This window comes from Physeter macrocephalus, chromosome 15, assembly GCF_002837175.3.
Source record: "Physeter macrocephalus isolate SW-GA chromosome 15, ASM283717v5, whole genome shotgun sequence".
NCBI lineage: Eukaryota > Metazoa > Chordata > Mammalia > Artiodactyla > Physeteridae > Physeter > Physeter macrocephalus.
In genome coordinates, this window is record NC_041228.1 from 2,607,618 (window position 1) to 2,620,094 (window position 12,477).

The following is a 12,477-nucleotide window of genomic DNA, read 5'->3' on the forward strand; positions in this document are numbered from 1 at the left end:
GCTTTCTCTAGCTGCGGCGAGCGGGGGCTACTCTTCATTGCGGCGCACAGGCTTCTCATTGCGGTGGCTTCTCTTGTTGCGGAGCACGGGCTCTAGGCACGCGAGCTTCAGTAGTTGTGGCATGCGGGCTCAGTAGTTGTGGCTCACAGGCTCTAGAGCGCAGGCTCAGTAGTTGTGGCGCACAGGCTTAGTTGCTCCATGGCATGTGGGATCTTCCCAGACTAGGGATGGAACCCGTGTCCCCTGCATTGGCAGGCAGATTCTTAACCACTGAGCCACCAGGGATGTCCCTGTCTTCACATTTTAATATCTCTAAAATCAAGACGGTGTGTTGATTTAACTGGCATTTTTTTTCCTTCTTCGTGGTGCATAGAAAAAGGTACATCTTAGAATTCAATAGCTATGGGATCAGTTAAGATAAACTTTGTTTCAGTAATAACCACCATTCATTGAGTGCCACCTGCTGTGGCAGAACCTGCCCCATGTATTTTAAATCCTCACATCAGCCTCACGGAATTGGTGGTCTTATTATTGTTCCCACCTGTCGCATGAGGCGGCTACAGTTCCCAGAGGTTAAAAGGCGTGTTCAAGGTTACGGCCTCCCCATAGCTGAACTTGCATTTAGTGGCAGACCTGGCTTTCTGCACACACATATGTGCTGCTGCTCCAGGTTTGCCCGCAAAGGCAAGCAGCTGATTCCTGGCTAGAAGCAGGTGTATTGCCATCTTAGCGAGTCAGAGAGGTTGTCCCCAGGCAGAGAAAATGTCACCTCCAGTTGCGAGCCAGCCTACAGCTGGAGGGTGGTGACCAGTAGTGAAGCAGCTGGCACTGTCTGGGAGCAGCCTGCTCCCTGCGGAGCCTAACACAGGAACCACGGCGCCAGAGGCACCCCTGCACCAAGGGTCAGGCAGTCAGCTCCTGCGGTCCTGGGGGCTGCCTGGGGCTTGGCTCCTCCAGCTTCTGGGCCTCCAGGCCCAAGAAGCCTCCCTGCAGCTCCACTAGCACCACAGAGGAGCAAAGGAGGACACGCCCTTTCCCAGTGTGGTTTCTTGACATAAATTTTAAAAGGAAAAAGAGAAATTGGGTTAATGAACTTTTTTCATTTTTCATAAGCAAAAGAAGAAACTTTCAAAAGGGCTTGTATTGCAATGAAAAGCCAACTTTAAAAGTGGATCAGATACCAGCTTAGAATTCTGACCTATATTCATTTTTTACATTTGAATAAATATAATTGGGAAATACCCTTATTATAGGGTATTGAGCAAGTAGAAATCTTTATGGAAAGGAATCTTTTAAGCGTGCTTACTTAAAGTACACTCAGGAGGGGACTTCCCTGGCAGTCCAGTGGTTAAGAATCCGCCTTCCAGTGCAGCGGACGCGGGCTCGATCCCTGGTGGGGGAACTAAGATCCCACATGCTGCGGGGCAACTGAGCCCACGCACCGCAACTGCTGAGCCTGTGCACCACAACTAGAGAGAAGCCCACGCGCTGCAACAAAGAGCCTGTGCACCGCAATTAAGACCCCACGCAGCCAAATAAAGAAATACATCTTTTTTAAAAATACACTCAGGGGACTTCCCAGGTGGCACAGTGGTTAAGAATCTGCCTGCCAATGCAGGGGAAACGGGTTCGATCCCTGGTCTGGGAAGATCCCACATGCCGCAGAGCAACTAAGCCCTTGCGCCACAACTACTGAGCCTGCACTCTAGAGCCCGCGAGCCACAACTACTGAGCCTGTGTGCTGCAACTACTGAAGCCCACGTGCCTAGAGCCCGTGCTCCACAACAAGAGAAGCCACTGCAGTGAGAAGCCCGCGCACTGCAACAAAAAGTAGCCCCCGCTCGCTGCAACTAGAGAAAAGCCTGCGCACGGCAACAAAGACCCAACACGGCCAAAAAAAAAAAAAAAAAAAAAAAAAACCACTCAGTAAACATTTTTTAATAATTAGTAAGTGTGAAGTATATGTCTCTACTTCTTTGTGACATGTCTGTTTGGTAGAGGGTATCAAATCCAGCCTGAAAGAACAGTACTCTTTTAATACAGAAATGCTTACCTTTACCTGGGTGTAACTGAAGTAATTCGTCCAACTCATAGCCAGAAATCAGTCTCAGTTTCTCCTTGGTGGCTTTACGTTTCGGCTCTGAATTATCGGAGTCTTTGAGGACCCCCCACCCCCACCCCAAGTGGTTGGGATTGGCTGCATCTCTGCGGGCAGTCGTGTGTCTAACTGCCTGCCAAGGGGCCTCCAAGTGGTCAAGCTCCAGAAAGTAGGAAACCAGTGACAGCTGTCTCTGCACACCAAGCTGGCGCTTTGGGAGGGTCCCTGCGAATGGCCCCTGGAAGCTTTGTGACAGTGCTTCTGTGACAGTTGGGCAAAGGGTGAACACAAAAGAGCAGAAGCTTTGAACGCGTTAGAGCAAACCACCCTCACCTCCTGGAGTCCAGAACTGTAGTTCTTCTTGATGGAGCCCCAGCTGCCGCGCCTCCTGAGGAAACGCGGCCTTTTACGTTGATCCCCTTTGCACTGGCCCTCCTGCCCCATTCAGCATCTCAGTGCAGAAGATAAAATGCTGACCCGGCTTCTCTTGGAAGTGATGCTGCTATGAATAACCTCCCTTTTTCTAGTGCACAGAAAATACACAGTGTGGAGGGTTGGACCTCAGAATTTAGGACTCTGCTAAACTTCTATACCAAAGGGTATACTTTTTTCAGACAATTCTAAGGAAAGGTCAAGAAATCCATATTTCTCTCAATTAACTGCCTATTTTACAGTAGAATAGGCTTGGTTTAAACTGTAGAGGAAAAAAAACATTCAAATTTCTAAGTTTAAAGTAAGGGAACCCAACCATAAGAACTGGTTCAAATGAAGGGTTTTATGTTTTAGTTTTGTTTTTGTTTTTAAAATAAGCTCCTGATATCTTTAAACACAGCCTCAAGCCAGGCATCTGCATTACAGCAGGCTGGCTAGGTCGAAGGCCATTTCCAGGGATGTTGGATGTTGGGGCCAGGCCAGGGAGTGAGGGTGTGCAGTCTCTCCAGAATCACTCAGATGTCCAATGGGCAGCTTTCCGTGAATACAAGCATAGATACGCTTTCTTTCCTTTTGAAGACCCTTAATTCTTTGGATTCTTGCACGGCTGCCAGATTGTCATTCTCGGGCTTTGCATGTTGTTTTCCTCATTTATTTGTGAAAACAAGCATGGTGCACGGCAGACCCCTACTGAGTATGCGGGTGCCCTGAACAGACGGCCCAGCAGCTACACTTTGATGGCCCGCTAACCGAGCCAACAGGCAGAAACTCGCTCCTCTTGTTCTGCTCATGTGTTTTTACGGGGGTTTTGTCTGCTGCCTTTATTAATATTGTTTTTCTTTTTTCCCTTTCTCTGATAAATTTCTTTAACTTGTCCTCACCTTCCGTTCGACAATAGCCGTGGAGGGTAAGCACATGGTATCTGTGTGTCTGTCCAGCTCTCTATCACACCCCGCTCTGCATGCAACTCTGGACCAGGAATCGGGAAGCCTGGGGAGGGCGCTTTTGCTTGGTTTGTCACCAAAAGCAGCATTTATATTTGCCCAAGAGTGAGACGTGAACATCTCTGCAGTGATGGAACATTCTCGTCCCTTTGTGTCTCATGGCTCAGGGACAGGCACCCAGAGTTTGAGCGCTGGCAGCAGACCCATGCATGAACAACTATTGGCCGCTGTCATTTAGCCTTCTCAGAGTAGCCACATGCAGTCCTTTCTGCGCCTAGGGTGGCCAATTCGGCTTTTAAATACGCTGAAGGTCCCTAGAGGCCCTTGTGCAGCCTTCAGGGCTCAGGTTGTCTTGGATAACATTTGTTGAAGTCTCTCTGTGCCCGGGCCCTGGGACGGGCAGTTTTACATATGTTCCTTCATTTCACCCCCCATCACAGCTGCGGGTGAGGGGGCAGTGCCCACCCCCCACCAACAGAGCAGCACCCGCACAGCTCCCACCTCAGCAGCGTTCTGGAAGCAGATGGTGTCCGTTTAAAGAAGACTTGCGTTTGCCCACGTTTTATAACCATAAAAGGAACACGTTTCCATTAGGTGGTTTGAAGGCAACTAAGCTGAACCATACAGGTTTTACTGCAAAATTCAAACTAAGTGGAAATCCTTACAGTCTCAATGTAGAACACTTGACCCCTTAGCCAACTGTCTCTAAATCCTCAGAGAGATGTAAAATATCTGGATTCTTTCTCTTTTGGTGAATGATTTTGGGGGGACGATGAATCACTTCTCTGAATGAATCCGGGGCTTTTAGTATAATGTGTGTGATTCCATCTCATGTCCTTTAACTGAGCTCAAAGTTAGAAAAAAAGGTTCCTTATTTATTTGTCACTTGGATGAATTGCTTTGCTATCATCCTCGAGCTGAACTATGTCCCCTAAGACAAGAAGATCAGTTAGTTATGTGATCTGCTTTGATCTCTTTTAAAGACCCTTTCTAACCTAGTTGCAGTGATATGACGCCATCTGCTGGAGGATAGAAAGATAACCGGCTTCTGTGTTGGCAGCTTCAGCCCCAGGAAATCAGCCCCCCTCCCACTGCCAACCTGGACCGGTCCAATGACAGGGTGTACGAGAACGTGACGGGCCTGGTGAGGGCGGTCATCGAGATGTCCAGCAAGATCCAGCCAGCCCCGCCAGAGGAGTATGTCCCCATGGTGAAGGTGAGCTCAGCCCCGTCACGTGAAGCAGGAGACATTCCCCGTGCCCTTCGGGTCCAGCCTGACTCTTCAGAAGGTCTGCATCACATGGTGATCACTGCCATTCCCGACCTTGACCCCGGAATGTCCTGAGCAGCAGAGTCTGTCAGTAACTACTGCTCATACGTATGATCTTGAGTGAGAGAAGATGCAGAAGAGTACTTACAGTCTGATGCCATTATGACTTAGGGGAGGTAATTACAGTGTTAAAGTGCCAAGACAGATGATACTTGGAGAGACCCTGCTTTCAGTTCTTTTGGGCATTTACTCAGAAGTGGAATTGCTGGATCGTATGGTAGTTCTATTCCTAATTTTTTGAGGACACACCATGCTGTTTTCCACAATGGCTGCACCAATTTACATTCCCATCAGCAGTGCACAAGGGTTCTAGTTTCTCTCCATCCTCACTAACACTTTTTAATTTTCTGTTTTGGTTTTTTTTGATAGTAGCCATCCTAATATGTGTGAGGTGGTATCTCACTGGGCTTTTGATTTGCATTTCCCTGATGAGTAGGGAGGTTGAACATCTCTTCGTGTGCTTTTTTGTGTTGGCCATTTGTGTGTCGTCTTTGGAGAAATGTCTGTTCAAGTCGTTTGCCCTCTTTTTCATAGGGTTGTTTGGCTTTTTCTCGTTGAGTTGCAGGATTGAACACCGTTTTTAGTGTACCAATGAGCAATCTCTGGAACAGCTTCTTTTAAACCATCAGTGTGGATGGAGTAGCTGCTTGGAAGCTGTGATGTTTTGTGGGCAGCACAGTTAATCCATTCTGGTTTCGTTTTTAGGCTATACTCCCATAACACTTATAACTGAAGTTCTGAAGGGTGAACTTGCATGAACCACAGACAGGTTTTTAAAACATACTAATAAGCTCAACAATATACAAAAGCAATCAGAATTTTGTGCATAGTAAGACTTTTTATGGTGATTTTATAGAAGCTGCTTTTTTAACCGTATTACTTTGGCACAATGACACTCTTTTTGTTGATCCAGTGTCAATAACTAGCATGTCCTTACTGGTCTTGTTCCTCCCGCACGTATAACTTAGCACCTGAGTCATTGCATAGTTGACCCTCCTAAGAATGACGACGACCAACATTTTAACTCCAACGCCACATCGTTTTTGATCACAGCTGGTCCCTTTAAGCTCCAAGTGGCAGGGGGAGGGCTCTTGTGCTCCGTATACGTAGTGGACAAAGCCCCGCGGTCAGAATGGCCTCCATAGCAGACTGCCACCTGGCGTTCCCACGTGTGGCAGCAGTAACATCCTTTCTGGTGGCCCACGAGGCTTTGGAGAGCACCGGGGAGAGAAGAGAGTCACGGAGCACATGCGGCCCCAGCACCGCCTTCCCTGGGCGTCTGTGCGGCTTTTCTTACGTGAGCCTCCACTCCCCCGTTCCCCAGACAGTAGAGCAGTGAGTACTCAGCGATCTGAATCTGGGGGAAACTGCCTCATAACTGAATGAGATCAGGCTCAGCACTGTGGAAAAGAAATACAGAGATTTTCCTAAAAAAAAAAAAAAAAGAAAAGAAATTTTCCCTAAAGTGGTGAAAAGGAAATGAAAAATCATGTAACTGGAAGGAAACACTGTCATTGCTGGCATGAAACTCCTTGACGTGCGTCCTAACACTGGGTGTGGTCCTGTCTGTTAGGAAGTCGGCTTGGCCCTGAGGACGCTGTTGGCCACCGTGGATGAGACCATTCCCGTCCTGCCCGCCAGCACCCACCGAGAGGTAGGGCCTCATCCAGAGGGCAGTGTGGCGGGGGGAGCACAGCGCGCGCTCTGCAGGCGTGACCTCCTGGCTGGGCCCCAGGTCCAGACTCCGGCGACTGGCCGTCCATCTTCGGGGCCGTGTGGAGCCACCGCACCGCGTGTGGGGTCCCGGCCTGAAGGACGGGGCGTCCGTGAGGACAGGTGCGGAGCGCAGGACTGGGGCTGCTGCTGCCCTGGAACCCTCCAGAGCGAGGACGGAGGCTGTGGCAACGGACCGTGAGAGGCATCCTGCCCTCCTTCCTCGAATTCCTCTGGAAAAAGTCGAGTTTGCAAGTGACCTCGGTTTTCCACTTAAGGCAGCGATATAAACATTGCTTGTAACTAGTAAATAGGCTTAGCGTTGGGGTCTGCACCCAGCCCTGCTCACTTCCTGCGCCTCGCCCTTCCAGCTCCAGCGTCCACTTTCCTGCTTTCTCTCTCGGGGTGCGTGATCTGTCCTTCCCCCAGCAGGCACTCTGTTTGTTTTTATTTTCTTAGTTTTTACTGTGAAATGATTTCAAACTTGCGGAAAAGTTTGAGAGCAGCACCAAGAACTTCCAAGCACCCTCGCCCCGATCGCGCCGGCTTCACCGTTTGAGCCGTTTGCGTCCTCTCTCTGCACGCGCAGGCTTTACTTCTCCAGAGCCACCTGGGGGCTGCTTGTGCGCATCTCGCCCTCTTACCTTTAGTATTTGCGTTTGTGTTTTCGAATAACGGGCCGTTCTCTTACCCTGCACGGTCACCACATCCTGGAATTTAACACTGGACAGTGTGCTCACCTGTCAGCAGGTGGTGGTCTGGGTTCACCGGTCACCCCAGTAACGCTTCTCCCTCTGGCTGGAGACAGCCCGGGGCTCACGTGGCCCCTGACACCGCTCAGCGTGTCTGTGTGCCTCTCTCCTGGGACAGCTCCTCAGCCCCGTGCCGTCTTCTGTGGCAGAGTGTGGGCCCCCTGTGTTCCAGAGCCTTCCTGACATGGAGCTGAGGGATGTTCTCTAAAGGCTGATGTTTCCTCCTGGTCAGGCTGAGGTTTCACATCTGCGGTGAGGCTGCGTCCTCCTTGCAGGTCGTGTCCGAGGGCAGCACGTCCAGCAGGGTGTCTGGGCACAGCTACTGCAGCTGGTCCTGTAAGTGGCGTCAGTTCACCTGCATGACACCACTTAAATCATTTTGGAAAATGCCTCTGACTGCTATCACCGTGTAACTTAATATTTCTCTCCAGTTTGGAGATCAGCTAGTTTATCTGCTTTATTAGAAATTTAATTGGTTTTCCACAATGAGCAAGGATTTTGCCCCCAAATGAAGACACTCCAGGTGCCAGAGGCAAGCAGGTGGTATCCTAACGGATGGGTATTTTGGCGGGACCATTTCTAACCCTACTTTGGCTGATACCGGCTGGAATGATCTCTCTGTGTACCTGCTTCTTCTGCACACCGTGCGCTCCTTCCTGGGCTCCTGCGCCCCTCCCGCCCTCTGGACCCAGCTGTCCCTGCACCCGCCCAGGGGTCACCGGAGGCCATCCCCCCACCGCCTTGACCCCTTGGCGAGACCCCTGAAGTTTCAGAGCCTTGCCCGCCCCACCCCCAGCCTTTCTTTGCTGCCCCGATGGTGGCCGCCCCCAAGGTGCTCCCCAGACTTGTGTTTTACAGATGCTGTTTCTCCTTGGCAGGGCTCCCTACCCCCACAGATCCAGCTGTTTGAGACCCTCACCCTCTGTGCTGTGAGCGGGCCCACTCCCTGTGCCCCAGGCATTAGCTGTCTGCGGGACGTCTGCCCCTGTAGCACATTCTGCTTGCAGCGTCAGTGGGACCAGCATGCACTCACCAGCATGCACTCACCACCCTGCCCAGCACGAACCGCGCGTGCACACACACGTACACGTATGCAGACAGCCTGTGTCACCCACAAGTCTCAGGTCGGGCCTTGCTTCTGCATCCTCGTGGCCACGTCCCCTCTTCCCTGAGGTATCACAGCAGCCTCTCAGCTGCTTACTCCACCTCTGGGCTGTCCCTGCCCTTCCGTTTACTTTCTGCACTGCCACCAGAGCCCTCTCTAGATTGTTACTCCCCTTCCTAATATTCCTTAGGCCTCCCCATTGCTAAGTTCAGCAGGACCAAGGTGAACGTGGGTGGCTTACGAGGCCCTTCACGGTGGAAGCCAGCCAGCTCGTGCAGTCTCGGCCAGATGCAGGCGAGTTCTCCTCTATGGAGTCTCTCCACCCCTCTCAGAAGGAGTGAACTGCTCCTCTCCGGGTCCATTTCTATGGCGTGATTTTCCCGTGTGTGGTGGGCAGCTCTGTGCATGCTTCTCCCACACTGGGCTGTGAGCACAGACACATTGGGTCACTCTTGCGTCCATAACTCCAAGGGCCTTGTGTACAGTGAGTGCTCGCTGATTGTTGAAAGAGCGCATGGCTAGATTGCCGCTGGTTAAGTACACAGGTGGGAGGGATCGCGAGACACCCCAAGCAAAGCCCTCCAGCCCTGTGGCTCCTTCCACCGACCCTGCCCCCACTTCCCACCTCTGATCCGTTTGGAAGGGTCTAGAGTTTACATCAGAGTGGAGCAAGTGTCTGGCAACACCCTTGAACCATCTCCTTCGTAGCAAAGGAAGGTCTTGAAGCAGGTGCAGTAGAAAGCGTGCGGGCCTGGAGGTGGAGACCAGGTTCTGTCTTGTTTAAGGGGAAGGAAGAAAGCTTCTTCTCCTGGGGGCACCTAAGAAAAGCGCCTAAGAATGCCCTGAGTGTTGGCTGCAGGAGGCTCTCCTGACCCTCTCGTCCTTGCAGATTGAGATGGCCCAGAAGCTGCTGAACTCCGACCTGGGGGAGCTCATCAACAAGATGAAGCTGGCCCAGCAGTATGTCATGACCAGCCTGCAGCAGGAGTACAAGAAGCAGATGCTGACGGCTGCACACGCCCTGGCCGTGGACGCCAAGAACCTGCTTGATGTCATCGACCAGGCCAGACTGAAGGCCCTGGGGCAGACGAGGCCGCACTGAGCGCCGGGGCCTGCTCCCCCCTCCGCCGCCACCAGCAGCGAGGCTCTGCCCGGCCGTGGGCGCCAGCGCTTACAACGCCAACATTCTGGCTGAGGCTGGTTGAAAATCTCATATAAGTTTAACCGCATTTTGATGTGGGTTGTTTTGGTTTTGGTTCTTTAGTCATGGTGTTCAGAAAAGTCCGGGATCCAAAATGTGGCATTTTTCTGAGAATAAAAATTGTACATGAGAAGCTTTTAAAGAATCACGAAGAACAGATTTTGTTCACATCAGGATATGCTTTCGTGGAAGCGGCCAAGGCAGTGATGCACTGGTTCCTGAACTAGCCGGACTGGTCCTTGGAAGAAGACGGGAGGAAGTGGAGGGTTCCAGGAAACCCAAGGGGCTGAGAATCCCTTTGCCAACCGCAGACTCACTATCCAGGCTGGCGTTGTTGCCGTTAGAGCACTGTTCAGTTGCAATATGCTAATACCACTTTACAGAGAAAGAATATAAAAGCTATATTTTGAAGACTTGAGTAGTTTCAGAAAAAAACTACAACCCTCTTGTCTTTCCTGCCTTTTACTTTCATGTGAGTATGTGAAGCATTTGGTTGGAAACTAGCTGTAGAACACACTAAAAACTTTTGTCTTTTTTCACCAGAATAATGTGCCAGTTTTTTGTAGCGATGTTATTTCTCTTGGAAGCAGAAATGCTTTGTACCAGAGCACCTCCAAACTGCATTGAGAAGAAGTTCTGGAACCATCCCTGTTTTCCATTTTTATATAATTTATAAAGAAAGATTAAAGCCATGTTGACTCTTTTACAGCCACTGGAGTTAACTAACCCTTCATTGTGTCTGTCTTCCCAGGAAAGAATTGGGCAAAACAGAGATTTGGTTTCCTTTTGATGTCCAGTTTTACCATCCATTCTGTTAAATAATTTTGAAAAATATGCCCTCTCTTTAGTTTGTTGGGGGATATAAATTATTCTCAGGAAGAATATAATGAACTGTACAGTTACTTTGACCTATTAAAAAGGTGTTACCAGTAAAGTGCTTGGTGTAATATCCTTTCTTTTGGTTCTGTTCCTTCAGATCATTTGAAATTTCTCAGGTGGCTTGTCAGATAAAGTAACATACAGGAAAGCTCTCGATAATGATTAGTTTCTTTTATTCTTTGTCTTGTCGACAAGTCAAGAGCACTCCTCATAAGTTAACCTTTTTGTTCCATCTTCACGGTTAAAAGCAGAAACCGAGCTAGGGTGATGTCGTCCCAGAAGGACTTCCCTCCGCAGGCTTGGTGTCACCGCCACCTGTCCAGCCTCGGGGATCCTGTTCTCTTAAGGGAACTGTCAGCCTGACAGACCCCAGACCCGCCCTCATCTCGCTAAGCCTCTGGCGCGCAGGACTGGGGTCTGCAGCACCGGGAACCTGGAGGGAGAAGAGCCGGGGCCCAGCCCCCAGTGGAGGGACTCGCGCATGTCCTGCAGGAAGACGCACGTCCCCGTGCGCAGCAGAGTCACGCCCCTCTGGGCTGCCTGGCGTCCTCTTCGTCTGAAGAGAAGCTCGGGGATGTCGCCCTTCTGAGTTTCTCTCAGGCTCTCCAGTCTCCGCTTGCTCGTCTTTAGGATGGTGATCGTGAGGTTAAATAAAACGAGCGGTGTGAACGATGAAGCACTCCACATGCTCCCAGGGGCTCGACTGGGGGGCTGTGAGCCACGGCCGCAGCGCGTGTTCTCTGCCTCCTGATCTGACTTTCCCTCCAGTACGAAGAACTGCAGGTAAGTCTGGAAACGTCCTGTAAGTCAGCGGGAAAGGCATTTTGGTTGTGAGAACGGGTGGAGTCAGATAGCGAATGGTGTTGGCTGGCCGGCTCGGTGGCCCCGGGGCCGTCAGAAGGGCCATCCCGTGACTCTGCCACATCATTCTGCAGACGACAGCTACCCACTGAGGCATTCGACCCTGTCCACGCTGGCCAGGAGAAGCAGTAAAGAAAGTGAATATGAGCCTGCTCACAGCCTCACCTCTGTCTTTCTCCAGCTCCATATATTTTACCATTCTTTTAATTAAATTGTAATTTAAATAGAGAAAAGGGCACATACATGTTGAGCTTTTTGAATTTTTCACGAAGGAGCACACTCATGTCACTGGCACCCAGACTCAGGAACAGGACAGCACCAGCACCCCAAAAGTTTGCCTGGGGTCCCTCCTAGCCACTGCTTCCCCAGAAGGGTTACAGCCACCCTGCTTGCTTTTTATCACCTCTGCTGAGATGTAATTCACACAGAGTAAGAACCTGCTGAGTGAACAGCTGGATGACTTTCTTCAAACGTGTACATCCAGTTCCCCATCAGTCCTCACACCCACCGAGGCAGCCGCTGGCCTGGTCTCTTGCACCGTAGATCTGGTCTTACCCGCCAGGTTGCTTCTGGAACTACTGTATGCACTCTTCTGTTTCTGGCTTCTTTGACTCGGTGATGTTTTGGAATATCCGTGTTGTTGCATCACCAGGATTTGTTCTTCTTTATTTCTGATGACACTCCGTGGTCTCACAGCCAGTTCATCTGTCACCTGTGGGTGGATGGGACATTTGAGCTGTTTTCAATCTGATTATTATGAATGAAGCCGCCGTGGACATTTGTTTCCGTGTTACACGTGTTTCCGTTTCTCGTGGGCAAACAACTGTGAGCAAAATTTCTGGAACTTATGGTAAGTGTTCAACTTTATTAAGAACTGCCAAACGGTTTTCCAGTGTAGTCACAGCATTTTACACTCCAGCCAGCGACACATAAACCTGCCTGCTGCTCCACGTCCTCACCAGTATTTGGCGCTGTCAGTCTTTTATAATTTTAGATTTTCTAGTGAATATGTGTTCCATCTCGTTTTAATTGTGTTTCTTAATGTACAATGATATGGAGCCTCTTTTCCTATACTTACTGGCCATTTTTATATCTTTCCCGGGAAGTCTCTGCTCACATATTTTTTTGCCCTGTTTAAAATTGGGCTGTTTGGGAATTCCCT

General features: G+C 50.3%; 1 protein-coding gene across 16 annotated transcripts in view; it reads left to right on the top strand.

The window, feature by feature from the left end:
* Nucleotides 1–10,506, top strand: part of PTK2 (protein tyrosine kinase 2) — a 262,791-nt gene extending 252,285 nt beyond the window's left edge. For all 16 annotated transcript variants that reach the window (XM_028500330.2, XM_055091097.1, XM_055091098.1 and 13 more), the window contains 3 exons: nucleotides 4,535–4,690; nucleotides 6,378–6,458; nucleotides 9,264–10,506. In XM_028500330.2, coding sequence (XP_028356131.1) covers nucleotides 4,535–4,690; nucleotides 6,378–6,458; nucleotides 9,264–9,476 — 450 coding nt within the window. In that variant the 3' untranslated portion in view covers nucleotides 9,477–10,506. The remainder of the gene's footprint in view (nucleotides 1–4,534; nucleotides 4,691–6,377; nucleotides 6,459–9,263) is intronic.
* Nucleotides 10,507–12,477: the final 1,971 nt, after the last annotated feature.